Raw genomic sequence first — 22,112 nt, 5'->3', positions numbered from 1 at the left:
TTTGTAATTTCAGTCTTATTATTAGTTTAGCTTGCTACTTTCATGTTATCATAATTTATCAGTTTAATTCTAGTTAATGTCAGGGTGTCAGCAGGTGAAATATCTATTGTCTTTTTTTTTTTTAAGAATTGTATTTTCCATGCTTGACAGTAGTTTAGTAATTCATGGCCCAAGTTACTTAGAAAATGAGCTCTTGGAAGTATTTTTGTTTTCTCACCACTTTCCTATTAAATAAAAGCAGTAATTGAATAAAATCAAATCAGTGGTGGAATTTTAGTGTTTCCAAGTTGTTGAAAGAAAAGATTAAGGACAATATTGTTTTTTGGTTTGAACCTAGGGGTATTTTACCACTGAGGTACATCCTTAGTGTTTTTTCTTTTTCTTTTTCTTTTTTTAAATTTTGAGATAGTCTTGCTAGGTTACCCAGGCTGGCCTAAAACTTGTGATCCTTCAGCTCAGGCTACTGAGTTGCTGGGATGACAGGTCTGAGCCACCATGCCTGTCTGAGGGCAATATTGTTACTAATAAGGAAGATGTTAATGCCAGTGACTGCTCAAGGGGTGACTTCAGGCAGACTCAACACTGTGGAGCGAGATGGCCTATAACTAAAAAATGGCAGACACAGGCCCCACTAAACATTATGACCACCACTTTCTTTTCCAATTTAAATTTTTTTCTCTGCTTATTGATGATTCCATTCCCTGTTCATTGTCTATATCCTGAGTTTCTGTCAAAAGTTGCCTTTGTTTTATAAACAGTATCAGTGGGATATTTTTTGTAGCTATAAACCTTTTAGCTGTAAGTGTTCTAATTATTACCTTTACCCAGACAGACTTTCATTATGTTTTATCTCAAAATTTATATGTCTGGTGGTTGTACTTAAAACAAGAAGAAATCAATATTATACTTGGCCCACAGATTTAAAATCAATTACCAACATTTTATGTATTTTTGAGCCAAACTTTAATGCCTTATTTGTCTAACTTTGCCTCAAATGTTCAGCAAGATGAGCCATGTTGAAGAGTGAGTGCTCTTCTTGTTCATGATTTATTTGGGAGAATAAAAGAGCAAATTAGAATAAACTTTCCTAAGAGTCTTATACATGTGTATGAGTAAATTTAGGAATTTTATGTAAACACAATCTATGTATTTTTAGCCTTCAAATAACTTTTCATGAGCTAATTTCAGTATAAAATCTGACATCTCTGAAAAGTAATTATCTTAATTTTCTCTGTGTTTTTTCTTCATATAAGGTAAGCCTGACACAAGAGCATAGCTGTGTGCAGAGGCAAAGTGCATCATGATGCTGGGCAGCTCAGTAGAGACAATTCTGTACCTAGGTGTTTCCTAAACACCCCTCAAAGGAACTGCTGTGTAGTCTAATATTTAGGATTAGAATTCATTAACTTGAAAAGTGATTTGATTAACAAAAAAAAAACTTGCTCTCATTGACTACCAACATAAACATTTGACAAATCATGGTAAACTCATAGCAATGAGTGAGAAGCCTTCATACCCCTACCCAAGGAGCATGCTCTTATCTCATCTACTGCATAGAAGGAGTTTCAAGTAATTTTTAAGGGCAGTATCAAATTGTTCAGTAAATCTAATTGTCTCCAATAATGGTTTTATAAATAATTTTATAGTTCCTGAAACAAAAATGGCATTAGTGTAAGAGTTGGAATATTTGAAGAAATTAAAACATACTTAGTGTACGAGAAAAGCACTATGTCTGTTAAGTCATTGTGCTGGGTTTTTCTTTTGATATTGCTGTGTTTCAAAATTACAAATAAAGTTTGATTTTTAAATTATGGTCCTCTTCACCTGTGCCTCAAACAAAATATCTAAAGTAGCCTTATTTATTTATTTATTTATTTATTTTTAAATCCAGAAGCAGCACTTATAGGTAAATCTGAGAGTATTTGGTTTGTAGATAGGATGTTTACTTGTTAGTCACCACCTCAATTGATGAGATGGATTTATAAATTAGAAAACGCTCATTTAACAGTTTTGGCATTTTTATCTTTTTTCAACATAAAATATTTGTTCACAGATTTTGCACCATTTTTGAACAATTCACGTAAGTCAATGGGTGGTAACTCATGAGCTAACTGGAAGATGGTTTAAAATACTCTATAAAGTACTAACTTCTGTTAGACATTGTTTTGCTACAATTTTAAGTGGAATTGTACTTTTATTAAAGTTGGTCTATCTAAAGTATTTAAGATAAATTTTAACCTGAGATGATGTTTTTGAGCCATTCCAAAATGCATATGCAGAACAAAATTGAATTAAATTATTCTGTTGTTTTATCAAATTACTTCCATTTAAAAATAACTGGCATTTTTAAGCCAGGTGTGGTGGCGCACGCTTGTAATCCCAGTGCTTGGGAGGCTGAGACAGGAGAATCGCACAGGTTCAAAGCCAGCCTCAGCTACTGAGTGAGGCTCTCCCCAACTTGGTGAGGCTCTAACTAAGCAACTTAGTGAGACCCTGTTTCCAAATAAAGTAAAAATAGGTCTGGGAGTATAGCCCAGAGGTAGAAAATCTCCTGGGTTCCACCCCAGTACCACACACAAAAAACAACAACAAAAAACTAGCATTTTAAACTGTGAGTATATACATACAATTCCTATTGTAGCAAAACTGTATCTTAATACAGCAGCTGATCTTTTAGAATAAAAACTAACTTTCAGGTGCTGGTTTCAAACTCTGTATTTTCAAACACTGCCATGCTTTCTGAATTTTTATCCAAAGAAATTTGAGGGTTTTTTTTTATGGAAATGTGCACAAATTTAGTAGTGAAACCTCCTAATGGGAATAGTAGAATATTTTTTTACTTGTATAGTTTCCTATGGTGCACATTCTTGTATAATTTAGAAGCTTTGGGTCACCTTAGTATACAGTACATTTCTTCTTGAATCAGTTAAGCAATAATGATTTCGATATGATACTCTGTTTATTTGCCAAGTGTTTGGGCCAGATTTTTTTTTAATGCTTCTCAACATTTAAAGGGTTATATTTGAAACTTATTTTACACTTTTGAGGATAGTGCACTTGGTTGTGAACAAAAGTTGTTTAGATTAGTTTCCAGCTAATTAATGTCTGTATTTTTAAAATTTTTCAGATAGACACTAGTTTCTAGCCTTCCTGAACAACATTTCAGTTCTCCCTGTTAGTGTTTTCTACATTACCAGAGACTTTCTTTTTTTTTTTTCTTTTCTTTTCTCTCTTCCTCCTCCTCCTCTTCCTCCTCCTCCTCCTCCTCCTCTTCCTCCTCCTCCTTTTTTGCAGTACTGGGGACTGAACCCAAGGCCATCTACCTCTGAGCCATACCCCAGCCCTATTTTTTATCCTTTATTTTGAAATAGGGTCTCATTAAGTTGTGGAGGGCCTCACCTAAGTAGCTGAGGCTGGCCACAAACCTGTGATCTCCTATCTCATCCTCTCAAGTAGTGGGATAACAAGGGTGAGCCACCGCACCTGGCCAGAGACTTTATTTTCTTAATTTTACTAAATATATTAAGTTACAGGAGACTGTTATTTTAAAAGAAAATTTTAAGTTAATGGACAACTATCAGTGCTGTAGTAAACTTCTAATCAACTGGATGTTCAATTTTAATTCACTACTTAAGATGAAGGCAAGTTTTTTTTTTATTCTTTTAAGTGTTTTAGTGTTGAGTTAGCATATTTTCTGCAAAATAGGTATTTACTTAACTCCCAGTATAATCAATGAACTGTAGGTACCTTTATAGGGGAACAGGAACAAAAGAATAAATAAGTACATACATCTCTGTTAATATGCTAAAGGTGATATGGGTGTTTACACTAACAAAACTGGCTTTCTCTCATTCTTTCATAGACATATAGCTTTGCTAACTGCTTTTTTCTTTCTCTGTCTTACAAATAAATAAATTCAACTGTCATAACTGTTTTGCTGTTTCTTGGTATAAAAAGTGAAGTTAAAGCCAGGTGTTGTGGCGCATGTCTGTAATCCCAGTACTTGGGAGGCTGAGACAGGAGGACTGCAGGTTCGAGGTTGGCCTCAGCAACTTAGTGAGACCTTGTTTTAAAATAAAAAATAAAATAAGCCTGTGGTGTAGCTCAGAGGTAGATGCCCCCCAGGTTCAATCTTCAGCACAATAACAAAGAAACAAACAAACAAACAAACAAAGGAGAGTTATAGTTGAGTATTTTTGTCCTTTCAGTCTTTAAAAATTCTTCCAAAAGCCACAGACTGTTCTTGATTTTTATATCATCCAATTTTTAATTGACATACTTTCATTTTCATACTAAGATTCCTGGAACTGCATTAAATGGTTGGTCCACTTTTTAAAAATTTTTATTTGGATCATATTGAAATTGGCATGCATTCAGACTGTGCAGGGTTGGTTCACTTTTAAAGTTGTGAGTATAAATCACATTAAACAGGCTTACCAAAATTATACCATTAAAAATATAAAGTCACTCCTCCCAGGGAATGTTTACACTTGTAGAGTAAATTAAAATTTAATTGCTCAGTAATGAAAATTGAGCAAGGGAAGAACGATTAATATGTGTGCATTGCATAGTGTTAGCAGAATATCAAGGATGTTTCTTTCCTCTTAGTGAGAAGAACCAATTATTATGGCCTTTCCAGTTAATTCAGGGGATTTTTAGCCCAAGAGAAATCTGATTTGAAAATAAGTGCATTTTAAAGATTCATGCTTACTGCCATCGGGTATTTTAGTGATTTGTTAGGAGTTCATATAAATATCATTATTAATTTTTTTTCAACCCTGTGATATCTGTGTTATCTTGGGCATTTGAAATCCTAAAATCAGTTGGTAAAAGGGAATATTTTTATTATATGGTTTCCACTGTTTGTGGAAATTGTGATATATCTTTCAGATTTTTAAAATTACTGTTTATTTTATTTTATTATAAGTAACCTAACAGAAGTTACTTTGCGGTCTTCATTTGAAATCTTTTAAGAGAAAATATAAATCTAGTAAATAATGCCGGTTTGCTTTCCTGCCACATGAGTTTCCTTCAGGTTATCAATAATGTTCGTTTGTGGGAATATGCTTATGGTTTTATTGTTGATGGTGGTGGTGTTTGTGGTTGTGTGTATGTGTGTACAATGCCAAAGAACTTCTTTAAAGAAAAACAATTCTAAGAAATAACACTGAATTGAGCTCATCTTTAGGGAATTAATATTCACATTTTAGTTTACTGGTAAGAACCTCCTCCCTTTATTGTTTAAATCCTTTGTTCACTTTAGGATTAAAGGGTGTTTTCTTTTCCCTTGAGCTGCTGATTGACTTTCCTTGTTCTGTGTAATAGCTCAGCAGAATCCAGCAGTTCAGCTTCCTGCTAGGCAGCAGGAGATTGAAATGAACCGGCAGCAGCGTTTCTTCCGAATCCCATTCATCCGCCCTGCTGACCAGTACAAAGACCCTCAGAGTAAGAAAAAGGGCTGGTGGTATGCCCATTTTGATGGACCCTGGATTGCCCGGCAGATGGAGCTCCATCCAGATAAGCCACCCATCCTTCTTGTGGCCGGTGTGTATGGTTAACATGAAAAAAACATACAGGACAAAAAAGGATTATAAACGCCTTGAAGGAAGCATTTTAACATACGATGTAATAATTCATTTAGTTTGAGGTGAATGATGGAGTTTGGCATTGAAATCACATTTCCTTTTATTGAGGATGAACTGGTTTATAATGTGAACTTGCTTCGGTTAGTTATATCCTTGGGGAGTATGTAGAAATTTGTCTATGTCCTAAGACACGTTTCACTGAAGTTTAGTTATATCTATTGTTCTGTAATAGCTTGAGGAGAGGTGATATTTTTATTAATCTCGATTACTTGTTTGATCATTTGGGGTGTTTATCAGTTTTGAAAGGATCCTTAGTGAGGGACAAATTACAGTTGTTTTTGATGAATTCATTAAGTAGATCTCTATCTTAGAGAAAATACAGTTTTAAGTTTTTAAGTTTAAGAGAATTGATAGATGCTTTAGGAATAACATTCACAAATAAGGTTCTGAGAAGAGAAATGGTAACTTCCTGATGTCTCCCATATGCAGGGAAGGATGACATGGAGATGTGTGAGCTGAACCTTGAAGAGACTGGCCTGACTCGGAAGCGTGGTGCTGAGATTTTGCCAAGGCAGTTTGAAGAGATCTGGGAACGCTGTGGAGGCATTCAGTACCTTCAGAATGCCATTGAGAGCAGGCAGGCGCGGCCCACCTACGCGACAGCCATGCTGCAGAATCTGCTAAAGTAGCGCTTGCAAGCTAGCCTAAGCGGGGAGCCCTGGCCGTGACGCCAGGCAGGAAGTGTGCCCAAGAGATCTAACTCTTCCTTGCTCATAATAGAATTGCATATGCAAGGTGAACAGATTTTATTAACCATGGCTTTTTGTTAATTTCTGTAAGGTTAAAGTTATAGTGGTAAATTTGGGACCTAAAATTTATTTTCCTGTATCCAGTTTAAACTCTTAAGCCTCTTATTATTCTAATGTTTATTACACTTGGACCAATTCTGACACCTGTCATTCTTTGCCAGCAGACTACCTTAAGCCCATCATGGTTGTTCTCAAGGAAAAGATAACTTTGTAAAGTTTTCAAAATACTTTTTAAGGATGACACAGTACCACATAAATGGATTAATGTGACCTTAATTTTCTTATAAGAATCAAGGTACTTAAAATGATCAAAACACTGATACTTTTGGTCTGGAAAACTATTTTTTTTACACTTTTTCAGAAACTCATGGAAATTTCCATCAAAGAAGGAAGATGGAAATTCTGGCTTTTTTTTTTTTCTCTCCTTTGCATTGTGTCTTAGTTTGGATGAAACTATATCCCCAAGTTCCAGAATTCTGGAAAGAGGCCTAATCTATTTAATGTATTCTTATGACAAAGGAGGCACTACCAGTTTTCAACACTGATTTGTTTTTCTTTTTTTTTTTTATCAAATTGTATATTACTACCAGAATATTCATGAACAAATAAAATAAATTCAGATTGTTTAAATGCCTAAAAGTTCAGAGTTATGTTTGTTTAGAAAGGGAAACACTGTGGTTTAACTGGACTAAACTCAAGTGTTCTTTCAACTTCATCTCAGTTGTGATTTTTATATCAGAATCTTGTCCAAGTTGTTTCTTATGATTTGAGCTGGTGTTTTACTTCAAACATCTTTTTTTTTTCCTAGTGTCTTTTTTAGTCTTTGAGATTTGGGTAATTGTAGAGCTGTTTTATAAGCTTTGTAATTCAGAAGCCCTTGTACTTAGTAATTGCTTGTTTCATGGAGCAGATAATTTTAAAAAAAGTTTCCTTTGTGTGCTATTAGTTTTGATCAAATGTTAGTAGGTTTAAGTCTAATATGTGTGACTTTAATATTGGGATTTTAGAGACAAAAATATATCAAGGAGTTATGTTGGTATAATCCTAAGGAGTCTTGTTTGTATTTTAGAATAAAGTTAGAGTGTAAAATAATTCTCTGCACCATTTTTTCTGACTTTTAAATACCCTAATCTTTGAAATGAAATTTTTAGGTTTTTTTTTTTCCTAGAAAGAGTATCTCCATTAGGAAAATATTTCCCAGATGACTAGTTCAGTGTTTGGGAGGGAGCCACAGACTCAGTTTTCAGAATTGCTTCTCTCATAATATGTCTTAGTACAGAAATATTTATTTATTATGATGCTGTGCAAATGATTATATTGTGTTAAGAAAGTTAAATGGCCCTGTCTGTGCTATTAATCCAGAATGTGAATGTGATTATCTTTGGAGACTCTATCACTGCTTAGATTTGCCCATCCTTGGTCATTTGGTTCCTGTGATTGGTGACAGAATATGTAGTTACTAAATAAATCACCTGTTTTCTCTCTTCCATTTTGTGCCTTTAAATGGTATTTTTATTTGTGCAGGATAGTGAATGGTAAGCTTTATTTCCTAACCAGTAATGAGTAAAATTCTTGAATGAAATATAACAACCAAATTGATTTTTAATGACTTGTCACTTTAATTCCGTCTTCAGGAGTAGTTTTATGTATCTCCTAAATCTATGAGTAGGCACCAGAGGGAAAATCTAGAAGGTTAAAATTTTTATAATGAGAGAACTTAATGACTTTGAAGAATTTGTAAGAAATATATCACAGCAAAGCATTGTTAGAAGGCTTTTTGGTTTTTGACTCTGATAGCTAATAAAATTATACTTAATCTTAAGCCGTTTTGCTTCTAATTATGTCACCCAGCTGTCCTAGAATTTATGTGTTTTAAATAGTTTCCTGAGTTAATTTTGCCTACCAGGAGAACTGCTCTAATTCAGGTAGACTTAGAGAATAACCTACATACAAGAGATGTGAATACAAACACAAGAACTTTTGCCGGAGAAACGTAGGGCCCTGTCAACATTGGAGAGGAAATAGCAGAAATGGTGCCCTAAAAGATGGCGCCTCAGCTTCTTCCTCGTGCTCATGATCCAGCCTATGAATGGCGGTGAAAACTGTAGGAGTCAAAAGTTAATTACCTCATACTTCAATCAGTCTTCAGTCTTTTTTTTTTTTTTTTTGTGGTACTGGGGATGGAACCCAAGGGCATTCTACCTCTGAGCTACACCTCCAGCCCTAGTTTTTTTATTTTTATTTTTATTTTTTTTTATTGGTGCATTATATTCATACAACTTATTGGGGTAAAAAACTTGTGTGTACAAACATGTACTCATCGCTGATTTAATCCCTACCCAATCCCCATTCCCTCCCCGTCCCTCCCTCCCTTGCTTGGCTTAGTGATTGACTTCGATATGTTTAAGTACATTGTGTCTTTTAGAGATAGTTTTTATTCTTTATTTTGAAACAGGGTCTCACTAAGTTGCAGAGGGCCTCACTAAGTAACTGAGGCTGTCTGCAAACCTGGATCCTCCTGTTTCAGCCTCCCAAATAATGCTGGGATTACAAGCGTGCACCACCAAGCCCAACTTCAATCATTCATTTTAATTGTGATTTAAAATGAAAAGTTTAAACCAGGGTACTGCATGTAAAAAACTAACCTCTCTTAATGTTCGTCTCCTCAATTCTTTTTTCCTGTCCATACCTAGTGTGTGCTTTGCAAGGGTAGGCATAAAGAAAATGTTAAAGAGAGAAGAAAAAAGATTTTCACATTCAGTTCAAGTACAACAAAATCCCTTGTTCCACCAGCTCAGTTGAGAGATGTTTTATGAGACAGGAGTACTTGCTGAGAGCAGGACATGTCTAATCCACATGTTAAGAGAACACAGCATTTGTTGCAGAGTTGAAGAGATGGCACCTTCTCAGGGTTTAGGGGGTTGAAGAAAAAGTAAAATAACATAGGAACACAAACCATCACAAAAGACATTCTGTTGCTACTCTCATTTAGCTTCTAGAATGACTTTTTATGGGTCATTTTTTTCCAGTAGCCTACTGAATCCTTCTGTTTTATGTGCAACAAAGAAAAAATCTTGAGAAAATAGGTGATGTTTGTGGTACTGTACAGGCAAGAATAATAATGCATACTTATTATTTGTAGAGTTTTATGAATTGGATTTCTTTTTTTGTGGTGCTGAGAATTAAACCCAGGGCTTTACACATGGTAAGCAAACCATCTACCACTAAGCCAGATCCTCAGCTCCTCATTGGGTATTTAGAAAGATATTTTCACTCACAGGTTATTACTATGGTTCTCAGGGGAATCCAAATGTGTAGACCTTTTGTTTTCTTTATTTCAGGTAGCTTAAGAGCACTTGAATTCAGTGGAATATTTATTGAATGAATCAATCAATACAGTGTTAGTGATGGACCTACTTCCTTATATGGAAATGGTGACAGAAATCCAGGGTGGTCAACTAATAGTAGTTGTAGACCACAAAAAAAGATATAAGTAAGCAAACATTTTTAGCAGCCCCCTGAGGACTTGAACAAAGAGCTATTTCCCTTGTCCTCTTCAGGTGTGACAAGTTACTGTTTACTGTTTATCATTACTAAAGGGTGGCACACGCTTGTAATCCCTGAGCTTGGGAGGCGGAGACTGGAGGATCGCGAAGCCAGCCTCGCTGGCTTAAGAGACCCTGTTTCCAAATAAATATATAAAAAATAGGTGTCTGGGAGTATAGCCCAGAGGTAGAAGGGTTTCCAGGAACCCCAGTATCACCAAAATAAAAATAAAGGTAACAAGTATTGAGTGTTGTCTCTCCCAGAAGATACACTGAAGAGGAAGGGAGGACAGAGGATATCTAGAAATGATAATAAAGAGGAGCTGTAGCAATTATGAAAGAGAAAAGCAGAGGTGGGAGCGAAGGGAAGGTCATGTGCCCCTGAGTACTACACTCCCATTTGGAAAACACTGAACACTGGTACATTTTAGGCAACTAAGTACGTCTCGGTCTTTGCTAGGATTTAGAAAGAATTGTGTGGTTGTTAGGCTTGGATCAGGACACACCTGGTGTATGAATTCATAAGAATGGCACGCCATGCTGAAGATGCCCAGCAGCAAGTTGGCATTCTGTACATGAGTGTCATGGAAGTTTGAAGTGGAGGTGTTTTGAGTAGAGCTTATTTGTGCCAAGAGCACTTTTTTTTTTTTTTTTTTGTGGTACTAGGGATGGAACACAGGGGCATCCTACCTCCAAGCTACACTCCCAGCCCTATTTTTTATTCTTTACTTTGAAAAAGGGTCTCACTGAGTTGCAAAGGACCTCACTAAGTAGCTGAGGCTGTCCACAAACTGTGATCCTCCTGTCTCAGCCTTTTGAATGCTGGGATTACAAGCGTGCGCCACCACGCCCATCTAGGACCACATTTTTTAATACAGTTAAATTAAAAGCAGTGGGTTTTTATTTTTCCTCATCACTAAACTATATATAAAGTTTGTCTCCAAAATTTTTCAGGGGATAATCAGGAAAAATTAATGCACATTCAAAAGGAGATTCTTTAATCCTGATTTGTACCAATGCAAAATCTTATCTTCAAATCACAAATAGGCTGATTAATTCGCTACTTACCACTTTTGAAAGTTTGTCTTTTTGCAGTTGTTACTTAATTTTTTTCATTTCATGAAAATGTGTATCTAATACTAATACTCTCCTAAAATATTGATGTATTGGAAATACAAATAAATGCTTTCTTTTTTTTTTTTGAAGTACTGGGGAGGGAACCCAGGAGAATTCTACCTCCAAGTTACACCCCAGGCCTACTTTTTAGTCTTTTTATTTTTTTGAAACAGTGTCTCTCTGAGTTGTGAAGGGCCTGGCTAAGTAGCTGAGGCTGTCCACGAACTACAATCCTCTGGTCTCTGCCTTCCGAATGCTAGGATTACAGATGTGCGCCACCACACCTGGCTATAAATACTTTCTATATAGAACTTCCTCTTACATTTTGTGCTTTTTAATTTTTTATTTATTTATTTATTTATTTTTTTGGTGGTACTGGGGTTCCTGGAAGCCCTTCTACCTCCGGGCTACACTCCCAGACCTATTTTATATTTTTTTTTGGAAACAGGGTCTCTTAAGCCAGCACAGCTGACTTCGAACCTGCGCGATCCTCCTGTCTCCGCCTCCCTAGCGTGGGGATTACAAGTGTGCGCCACCACACCAGGCCATTTTGTGCTTTTGATACAGTTACAGGGTGGCATAAATAAAGTGGCAAATGTTACACTTATTGGCTTAGCTCAGATGGAAGAAGTTGGAAAAGTCTGGGATCCTGTAGGTGTAGAAGAGGCTCCTGTGTGATCTTTGTGCAGTGAACAGGCAGAACTGTGTGTAAGCCACCACTACCCATTCTGCCTACATTGGAGCTACACCAAATCTCGACTGCCTTTCCCCAGGCCCTTACTTCCCTGTTTGTGAGAAGACACAGGATGTAAAAATGGAGACCCAAAGAAGAGTCCTTCTTCCAAAGGCTTTGAATATAGTTGTTCTGTATAGTTTACTCCACGCCCCTGATCTGACACTTACCAGGGTTCCTGGTGGGGCTTCCGAGTGCGGAAGGAGAATGGCTGTCTCTTCTCACCAGCTCTTCTCTAACCGTTTGGTGTAGATGAATTCAAATGATGTGTGATCCAAAGAGTAACAGCTCCTTACTGTAAAGTGGGACCCTTCTTCATTACCTAAATTAGATTCCCTGCACTGATTATACCTTAACTAAAATATAGGGGGTCAGAGCATGTTATAGGTAGTGGTTGTTCACTTTCTTCTTTGATGGATTTTTTTTTCCACATGCCTTTGGCCAGTCATGCTTCTCACAAGCTTCCTATTTTTCTCTGGGAAGTTACAGGGTTATAGAAGCGGGTAGATACATCCCTTGCCACCATTTGATATGACGCCGGTCACTGTGTCCAGTGTGAAGTCTTCATTCTACACTGTAGACCTTCATTTTTAGGGATGACTGGGGCTGGGACTGGGGGTAAAAGTTGTGCATCTTTAGGAATTTTCCAGGGTTTGCATCCTTTCTCCTTGGGGGAATACCACTTACCAAAATATGTTCCCATCATTAGGAAATCTTTTGCCTTTATTTTGGTAGTTTACTGTTAGATGTTGCTGCTAGTGTTTTCTACTTTGCTCTCTTTTGGCATAACGAAAATGTCTTGCTTCAAATTGTCGAGTTGGCTGTGGTCTCACATGCCTGTAACCCAAGTACTTAGGAGGCTAAATAGAGGGGGATTGCAGGTTCGAGGCCAGCCTCAGGAACTTAGCCTATTTCTGAACAAAATATAAAAATGATCTGGAGGTGTAGCTTAACATAGAATGCCCTGGGTTCAACCCTCTGCTCTGATTTTTGTTGTTGTTTAGAGGAAATAGCTAGTGAAACACAAATCTTGTTTTATTATAAATCTATAAATATAGTACATATCATTTTTGAAATTAAGAATTTTCAGTAAATATATTTGATAATGAGACATTTGAAAGATGCAGAGATTATTTTTTCATCAAATGACATTAAAAAAAACACCTGGATAACACTAATTCTAGTCTAGGTATAGAAGCAGCAAAGTCAGTATGAGGAAGTATCGAATGAAGTTATTTTAGGGAGGACATTGTTCAGCTGGTGGAAAGCAGAAATTTTATAGTACAATCTCACCTCCTATCCCTCACCAATGTATTGTCTTTCTTTAAAATAGCAATTGTGCAGTAACAAGAAAAGTAAGATTCTCCTGTGATGTGTATATATCAAACCTCATTTCCTCTTAAAGAACAATTCATATATTGACAGCAAAACAATCTGTGTAAGCAGTAATAGCTTATATAAAAATAGTGGACCTGAAGACTGAAGTGTGTGTGTGTGTGTGTGTGTGTGTGTGTGTGTGTGTGTGAGAGAGAGAGAGAGAGAGAGAGAGAGAGAGAGAGAGAGAGAGAGACACTAGTGTGGAGCATATATATTCTCTACGGTGCTCACTAATTACGTACATTCATGCATTTAGATCTGTATCTTCATGTACGAGAGAGTATCTTCTCAATGTACATTCTAACATACAACTTGTTTCCTGATATATTGTTCAGCCCCCCCCCCCCAACAAGAATTTGCACTTGTTGCAAATGATCTGAACACTATTGTAAGGGCAGCTAGAAGCAAAATCTGGTTTACTATCTTCTTTACTACCATCTAAGAATAGCCAAAATACGTCTCACTGATTGAGTTTTGGGCTTTAATAAAAAGTATCTGTTTCTTAAGGATTAACTGGTCCTCAAGTACATGACTTTCTATACCTGAAACATGGTGTGTACTGGTTCTCAGTGTTGACTCTATGCTTGGATTCCAGTGAGCAGTGAATATGCCTGCCTCTGTTTTCAGAATATTGACCGAGAGAAATATTTCCTTGAGAAAGTAAATCATTTCTCAAGAGAGCCTGAATGGTAATTTGTATGTTTTCAGCTTTTAATTTACTTCCCAATTCTGGTGATTAAATTCTTCAAATCCTACATCAGAATTTTTCTTCTTGGTTACCTGGAAGAGAAATAGTTGTAAGACTTCAGAAAAGCCACCTGACAGATCAATGGTTCATTCCATTATTACCTCCATGGGTAGACTGGAGATGGCCTGTGTGTGTGTGTTACGTTACTGGGGATGGAACCCAGGGGCATTTTACTTCTGAGCTACACCCAACCTGTTTTATTTTTTATTTTGTTTGGTGGTCCTGGGGTTCCTGGAAACCCTTCTAACTCCGGGCTACACTTCCAGACCTTTTTTTTTTTTTTTTTTTTTTTGAAACAGGGTCTCCTAAGCCAGCAAGGCTGACTTCGAACCTGCGCAATCCTCCTGTCTCTGCCTCCTAAGGGCGGGGATTACAAGCGTGCGCCACCATGCCTGGCCCTACACTCCCAGACCTATTTTTTGTATTTTTTTTCAATTTGGAAACAGGGTCTCCTAAGCCAGCAAGGCTGGCGTTGAACCTGTTATTTTTTATTTTGAAACAAGGTATCACTAAGTTGTGGAGGACCTTGCTATAAATTGCTAGGTGTGGTGGCACATGCCTGTAATTCTAGTACTTGGGAGGCTGAGACAGGAGGATCACAGGTTCATGGTAAGCCTCAGCAACTTAGTGAAGTCCTCTGCAACTTAGACCCTTTTTTCCAGTGGTGTTCGTTGGAGGTATAATGCCCCTGAGTTCAGATTTCAGTTCTTGTTTCTTCCCCCCCCCCCCACACACACCACACCACAGTAAAATGTCAATAAGTCATGTGGATGAGTATTTTATAAAAAAAAATCTAAGACTTGTTCACAAATCATTGTTTCTTCTACATAGTTTTCTGTGTAATTTTTGCTTTGGCTGATAATTTGAAATAAATTTAAAATTAGTCTACATGAAATTATTTAGTGCTGGGAATAGTTATTATTCTGAAAATTTCAACTTTAATAATAAGTGTTGAAACATTTGATTACTCACATGTATACTTTATAAGAAAAGTTGGGAATATCATAAAATTTGGATTAAGTGAAATGTTAATGTTTCTATCCTTTGTGCATCAGAAACTAATATCCCCCTTTAAAACACTAAATTAAAAAGCATAACAAATAAAGCAAAAGTGCTTTATTTATCCCTATTTAAAGCAAGAGTTTATACAGATATATTTTAAATTTCCTTAAAAATTCAAATATAGTAATTAAAACCAACATGTAAAATAAAACATGATTTTACCTTATTATTTTGCAAATGTTGGAACTTTTTAACGCTAGCTTCATATGCTTGGTTCTCAGAATGATCTGGCAACCTACAAAAGAAAGCAAAAACACAATATCCTGTTTGCTACAATAGCAACTACTAACTTTCTATTTTTTTTTCCCCTCAGTACTAGGGATGGAACCCAGGGGCATTCTACCTCCAAGTCACACTCCCAGCCCTATTTTTTTATTCTTTATTTTGAAACAGGGTCTCACTGAGTTGCAAAGGGCCTTACTAAGTAGCTGAGGCTGGCCACGAACTGCGATCCTCCTGTCTCAGCCTCCTGAATGCTGGGATTACAAGCGTGCATCACCATACCCAGTCTCTATTCTAGTGGAAATGAAGAGCACAGTTTTGCAGGTGGCTTGCATTACCCCTGAGTTTTGCCTTTTCATTAGTTTCCTCTTTCTCTGGAAGTAGCCTCAGAGGGTTGGAGGAAACTCATGGGAAGAATGAGATTATAGACAAATTCATCTTGCAAAGAGTGGAGTGACTTTTCACGTCAAATTCGGAATTGTGGTTATAAGACAATTGAATAGTATTTAAATTTAAAATACATAATTCCAGACTTTTATTTACTATCTCCCAACATTCTGTCCATTATAATTTCAGGAGGGAAAAACCTATCCCATTCCTGGTGCTTGATGGAAAGATGGCAGAAGAGAGGAGAGAGGTAATTTAAGGAGGTTGAGTAACAATTTTCTTGTTCCTCCTCCCACCACCAAAGGCAGCACTTTTGGTTCCTACTTGCCCTGGTTGGGAGATACAGATGCTCTAAAAATACCACGAAGCTGGCAGATACCTAGCAGAACCAAGAAATCACAGATGAGGGGGAAACGGTATTAGAAACTTTCTAGAATACCTGGTGAGATCAGGAGAGCTATACTTCACCATGTATTTCAAGGGAACTAGGTTGCCTGAAGTGATTGCTCAAATCATTAATTAGATGAATTTTTTTTGTGTGTGTGGTACTGGGGGTGGAACTCAGAGGCTTTCTATACTCCCAGACTTTTTTTTTTTTTTTTTTTTTTAGAAACAGGGTCTCACTAAGTTGCTGAGAGCCTCACTAAGTAGCTGAGGCTGGCTTCGAACCCGTGCGATCCTCCTGTCTCAGCCTCCCAAGCGCGGGGATTACAAGTGTGCGCCACCATGCCCGGCTAAATTAGATGAATTTTTAAAAATGGGATTGAAGCTGGGCATGGTGGTAATCCTATTTTGTAATCCCAGTGCTTGAGACAGGTAGATCACAGGTTCATGGCCAACCTCAGCAACTTAGCAAGGTCCTTAGAAATTTGGTGAGACCTTGTTTTAAAATAAAACATAAGCCAGGCATGGTGGCACACGCTTGTAATCCCAGCATTCGGGAGGCTGAGACTGGAGGATCGCAGTTCACAGACAGCCTTAGCTACTTAGTGAGGCCCTCTGCAACTCAGTGAGACCCGGTTTCAAAATAAGGAATAAAAAACAGGGCAGGGGGTGTAGCTCAGAGGTCAAATGCCCATGGGTTCCATCCCCAGACCCGCACAACAACAACAACAAAACAAAATAAAGAAAAAATAGGGCAGGGGCTGTAGCTCGGAGTTTGAATGCCCCTGGGTTCCACCCCCCCCCACAATATATATATAAAATTAAAAAAATAAAACATAAAATAGGGCTGGGAGTATAGCTCAGAGGTAATATGCTCCTGGGTTCAGTCCCTAGTAAGCACACACAAAACAGGATTGGACTCTATTGAGCTCCAATCCCTTTCTCCCTCTCCCCCAGTCTTTCCACTACCCAGTGAAGAAAGGGCTCAAAAGGAAGTAACAGCTATGTAGAAGGAACAAGTGGACATCCTTCCTCTACTCCACATCTGAGGAATAGTATGTCACTGAAACTGACCTTGCTGTAGTAATAACAAGTACTTTCATATTATTAAAACCTCCTCATAAATTTTACTTTATGCTGTCATTTGCTTAAGCTGGCCCCTATACTTGGAAACAATTTTCATTATTATAAATAGTGTCACAGAACAGATTAGACCTATTAAAGGACAAAAGTGAAAGTTTTTAGATCTGAAGAGAAAAAGTCATAAATAATTTACTCTGTTAGATCTGGATTTGCACCTTTTGTGCCTATGTAATGATAATTATGATTAATAAAAGTCAAACTCATTAAGCCAAAAGGGGGGACCTTTGAAAATGGAAGTTTTGTTTATTCTTGAGAGAATTCTGTTAAGTCCCTAGTACATTAGAATCTACATATAGAATGTCTGAAATTATGAGAAATGAAAAATGCATGGAGTATAGTTATAAATATTGCATGGGGGAAAGAGTGGAGGGAAAATAGAGGTGCAGAGGTAATGAATGACAATGACTTTGCGGCAGGACGGCATGTAACTGAGTCAACTGGAGGCGACCTCGGCGTCAGTGGACTCGGCTTCAGCGCGGCACCAGCCCTCAGTATTACGGTCCTGTCTCTTCACTCCCAGGCAGAAGAGCTGGCAGAACTGAAGCCGAGTTTACAGCTCTTCAGAAAATGCTGTTTTCACAGTCACAACACTTAGCGAGCTATCGGATTTGCTTTGAAGTGTCGGGTAGGGAATCTCAGTTTTTCCTTACAGCGCAGCCCTTGTTTGATACAGCCAGCTCCAAAAATGCTAGCAGCTGAGCAGTTTATACTGAGGGACACTGAGTTCATGTCTTAACTAAACCCAGGAATTCATTTCTACCATCTCTGTTATACAGATAATAAATCTGAAGATCGTGGCAGGGGGGCTGCGGCTCAATGTCACACCTCCTTAGGAGCAAGACTCTATAAGTTGAGCTTGGGTTTAACATTTATTTATTTATTTATTTATTTATTTATTTATTTATTTATTTATTTATTTCTGCGGGTCTGGGGATGGAACCCAGAGGCATTCAACCTCTGAGCTACACCTCCTGCCCTATTTTTTATTCTTTATTTTGAAACCGGGTCTCACTGAGTTGCAGAGGGCCTCACTAAGTAGCTGAGGCTGTCCATGAACCGCAATCCTCCGGTCTCAGCCTCCCAAATACTGGGATTACAAGTGTGCGCCACCACGCCCAGCCTGGATTTAACTTTTAAAGCCTTTAGTGTAAGCCACTGTCTAATCTATGGCTGATTCAGTTTTGTTAATTGATCTTCATATAAATAAGTAGCCAGAGTCTCTGATAGGACGGTGTCTTGTGAGGAACAGAAATCATTGATGGTAGGGGATCTAGTGCCAGGGACCCAGGAGGGACCCTCAGAGCAGCCGCAGCACTGTAGCTTCTCTTCCACTGTGGAGCGGAGGAAGCTCAGGGGCCAGCAGAGGTTTGTCCGCATGCTGAGGGTATTGGGGTCACATTTAACATTTAGAAAGGCATCTTTAATTATGGAGCTGTAGACTCCATCGTGTGAGGATTTCCCTTTTCTCCCTGAAGAGGGAGCCTGGCACATGGCATACAAAGATGTTGTTAAATTAAATCAGTGGAGGAAGCATCGTGTCCGGTGTATCTGGCTGCCTTGAGTCCACAGTGTCCCAGAGAACAGTGCAAGCGGAGGAAGCAGAGCACCACAGACTCCCTCCACAGGAGTTGGTCACTTCCAGATGGCCTCTGCCTCCAGTTATGACAACCTACAATTAAAGTCATCTATCTTGCTCAAGAAAGAGGGATGTTAAAAACTACAAATTGCACATTCACCTGAAGCAAACGGACTAGATAAAATAAAGACAGAATCAGTTGCTATTTATAAAAAACACATGGAACCCCCTTTTCTCCAATCCCCTTTTTAGGGCACTGCTCATTGGCTCTCTCCCTTCCTTCACTGGGGATTAAACTCAGGGACAGTCTACCTCTGAGCCACATCCTGAGCCAGGCGTGGTGGTGCACACTTGTAATCCTAGCATTTGGGAGGCTGAGATAGGAGGATCTGGGTTCGCAGACAGCCTCAGCTATTTAGTGAGCCCTTTTGCAACTCAGTGAGAACCTGTTTCAAAAATAAAGAATAAAAAATAGGGCTGGGAGTGTAGCTTGGAGGTAGAATGCCCCTGGGTCCCATCCCCAGTACTGGAAAAAAAAAAAAAAAAAAAAAAAAAACAGGGTTTTAGCTGGGCATGGTGGTGCACACTTATAATCCCAGCATTTGGGAAGCTGAGACCCGAGTATCGCAGTTTACAGATAAGCCTCAGCTACTTTAGTGAGGCCCTCTGGAATTTACTGAGACCCTGTTTCAAAATAAAGAATACAAGTCGGGCGTGGTGGCGCATGCTTGTAATCCCCGGGCTTGGGAGGCGGAGACAGGAGGATCGCGCAGGTTCAAAGCCAGCGGCGCTGGTTTAGGAGACCCTGTTTCCAAATAAAAGTATAAAATAGGTCTGGGAGTGTAGCCCGGAGGTAGAATGTTTTCCAGGAACCCCAGCACCACCAAAATAAATAAATAAATAAATTAAATTAAATTAAAAAATAAAGAATAAAAATAGGGCAGGGGGTGTAGCTTGGAAGTCGAATGCCCCTGGGTTCCATCCCCAGACCCCCCACCCCCAATAACAGGATCTTGCTCAGCTGCTGAGGTTGGCCTTGAATCCGTGATCCTTCTTTATCAACCTCCCAATACATGAATATATATTCTCATTATTTCAAAACCTGGACTCCAATTCTACCACCCTCCATGGTTAACTGGAATGTATCCATCATTCCACATGTTTGCTGTGCGTTTACTAACATAGAGATGAGGCGATGTAAAAGTGCCAATATTTGATGACCTGTGACTGACAGAATGGCGGCGCCGTATGATTGAAACCCACATACAAGCGCACGGTTTTGTTATTCGTGTATGACTTGCACAGGGTCTAATACTGAAATATGCTTCCTCATTTAATGATACATCTTGGATTTTTATTCTAGTAGAGCTGTGCCATTCCTTTTAGATGCTGTGCTCCCTGGTGAACAATACACTAAACTCTAAATGAAGTAACTAGCCCTTCCTTTTTTTGTGGTGCTGGGGGTCGAACCCAGGGCCTGGCATGTGCTGGGCAAGTGCTTTAACCCTGAGTTACAGGCCCAGAACACTATTCTCCTATTGAAGGGCTGTGCAATTGTTTATCTTATTCATTTTAACATTAAGATGTCTGTCTTTTATTGATTAGTGGGGTCTTTGATTATTATGGATGTTCGTTCTTTGTCTAAAATATAGTTTATAACTACTTTCCTTCTCATTATTTACCTCACACTTTTATTTGTAACACTTTTTCTCTATAGAAGCACTTTTTGTGTGGTGCTAGGGACTGAGCCTAAAGGCGTTCTGCCTCCAAGCTACACTCCCGGTTCTTTTTTCTTTTTGAAGCAGGCTCTCACTAGGCTGCTGCAAGTCTCGTTAAATTGCCGAGAGGCTTTTCCTGAACCTGTGACTCTTTTGTTTCAGCCTCCCAAATACTGGGATTATACCTGGTTAAAAGTCCTCTTCTTAATGTCTTCTAGGATTGTTGTCTTAATTAGGGTGAAAGAAAAATTTTTTTTGCCCGAAATTTTAGAAATCTTAATGAAATCTTGTGTCATATTTTCATAGTTTTGATTTTAGACTCTGTGTGTGTGTGTGTGTGTGTGTGTGTGTGTGTGTGTGTGTGTGTTACTATTGATTGAACCCAGAGACATTCTACCTCTGAGCTACATCCCCAGCTCTATTTTTTAAAAATTTGAAACAGACCCCACCAAGTTGTGGAGAGCCTCACTAGGTTGATAAGAGTGGATGTGAACCCGTGACTCTCCTGTTTCAGCCTCCCAAGTACTGTTGGATCTTTGATATAAATTGCTTTTCTGTGATAAAGGGATAACTTTATATTTTTATAAATGGGAGGGCAGTCCTACTCTATCAGTCCATAGTCTCCCTATGTGTTTGAAATGCATGTCAATATAAATTCTCTACTGTATAAAGTCTACCTAGATGTTCTGTTTACTTGTCTATTTCCACATTCATCTTAGCTGTCTAAGTGCTATTTTATGTGTGTCTTGTTACCTGACACAGAAACCACCCGTCATTGTCCAAGATTTTTCTCTTGTACATTTTTAGTTTTAGAGGAACATTAGAACCAGAATGTCCGGTTCCACAAGGACTCTTGGGGTTTTAACTGTGATTAACTTGGAGAAAATTCCAAAAGCAGCATCCTCTTCACTTCCCCGATTGGATATTCTGTGATTCTATCTGTTCTTGTAAAAATGCTTTACAAACATCATTTCATAAGAGTGGGTTTGTTTTTTAAGGAAACTGCAGTTTAGAGAAGTGCCTACTGAGGCAGGAACAGCAGAGCAGCCAGGGGTTTCAGGGACCAGATGAATGTATTCTAATGATAGGTTTCCTAGGAGTACAGTGATCTTGGGTTTGTGGCATCAGGCTGCTTGACCTACCTGCATGGAGCCCCCTTCCCCTGGGGGGCCTCGCATTCCTCTCCAGGGGCACAGAGGCCTGGGTCCAGGTGGTCCAGGCTCCCCGGGCTCTTGGATCCTGGTATGCAGCGACACTCCACTTCCTCCGTCCACTCGTTCTTTACACATTGGGCAAATTTGCCGCAGGCCAGGAATTTGCAGGGATCTGTTTGATCAGCTGTAAGAGACAGGGGCAGAGTTTGAAGAACACATGCATAGCTAAGCCATGAGGCTGGCAAAAGATAAAGGGGAAAAACCAAATATGTTTGCACATCTCATTTTGGAGTGGGCCCTACAGTGAGAATAACAGATGAGTGAGACAAGAACCATACTTTATATCTTCAAAAATGAATTTATAGAGCCAGGCACAGTGGTGCACACTTGTAATCCCAGCACTTGGGAAGCTGAGACAGGAGGATCGCAGGTTTGCAGACAGCCTCAGCTACTTAGTGAGGCCCTCCACAACTTAGTGAGGCCCCGTTTCAAAAATAAAGAAAAAATAGGGTTAAGAGGTATAGCTTGGAGGTAGAATGCCCCTTGGTTCCAT

The 22,112-nt window shown here is 38.5% G+C and overlaps 2 protein-coding genes across 9 annotated transcripts in view; one reads left to right on the top strand and one right to left on the bottom strand.

Moving 5' to 3' along the window:
* The window catches only part of MYO6 (myosin VI), a gene marked incomplete at both ends in the record, with an annotated part of 121,049 nt that extends 114,775 nt beyond the window's left edge, over positions 1-6,274 (top strand). For 5 of the 8 annotated variants that reach the window (XM_080700720.1, XM_080700718.1, XM_080700716.1 and 2 more), the window contains 3 exons: positions 2,054-2,080; positions 5,326-5,544; positions 6,075-6,274. In XM_080700720.1, the coding sequence (XP_080556846.1) occupies positions 2,054-2,080; positions 5,326-5,544; positions 6,075-6,274 (446 nt within the window). The remainder of the gene's footprint in view (positions 1-2,053; positions 2,081-5,325; positions 5,545-6,074) is intronic. The other 3 variants (XM_080700719.1, XM_080700717.1, XM_080700715.1) reach the window with 1 other exon arrangement.
* Positions 6,275-12,009: 5,735 nt separating this feature from the next.
* The window catches only part of IMPG1 (interphotoreceptor matrix proteoglycan 1), a gene marked incomplete at both ends in the record, with an annotated part of 162,788 nt that continues 152,685 nt past the window's right edge, over positions 12,010-22,112 (bottom strand). The window contains 4 exons of the mRNA XM_080700082.1: positions 12,010-12,144; positions 13,886-13,945; positions 15,138-15,210; positions 21,548-21,743. Of these exons, the coding sequence (XP_080556208.1) occupies positions 12,010-12,144; positions 13,886-13,945; positions 15,138-15,210; positions 21,548-21,743 (464 nt within the window). The remainder of the gene's footprint in view (positions 12,145-13,885; positions 13,946-15,137; positions 15,211-21,547; positions 21,744-22,112) is intronic.

This window comes from Muscardinus avellanarius (assembly GCF_963383645.1).
Source record: "Muscardinus avellanarius genome assembly, chromosome: 8".
Taxonomy (NCBI): Eukaryota; Metazoa; Chordata; class Mammalia; order Rodentia; family Gliridae; genus Muscardinus; species Muscardinus avellanarius.
The sequence above is the reverse complement of the archived record's forward strand: the minus strand, read 5'-3'. Positions and strand labels throughout refer to the sequence as shown.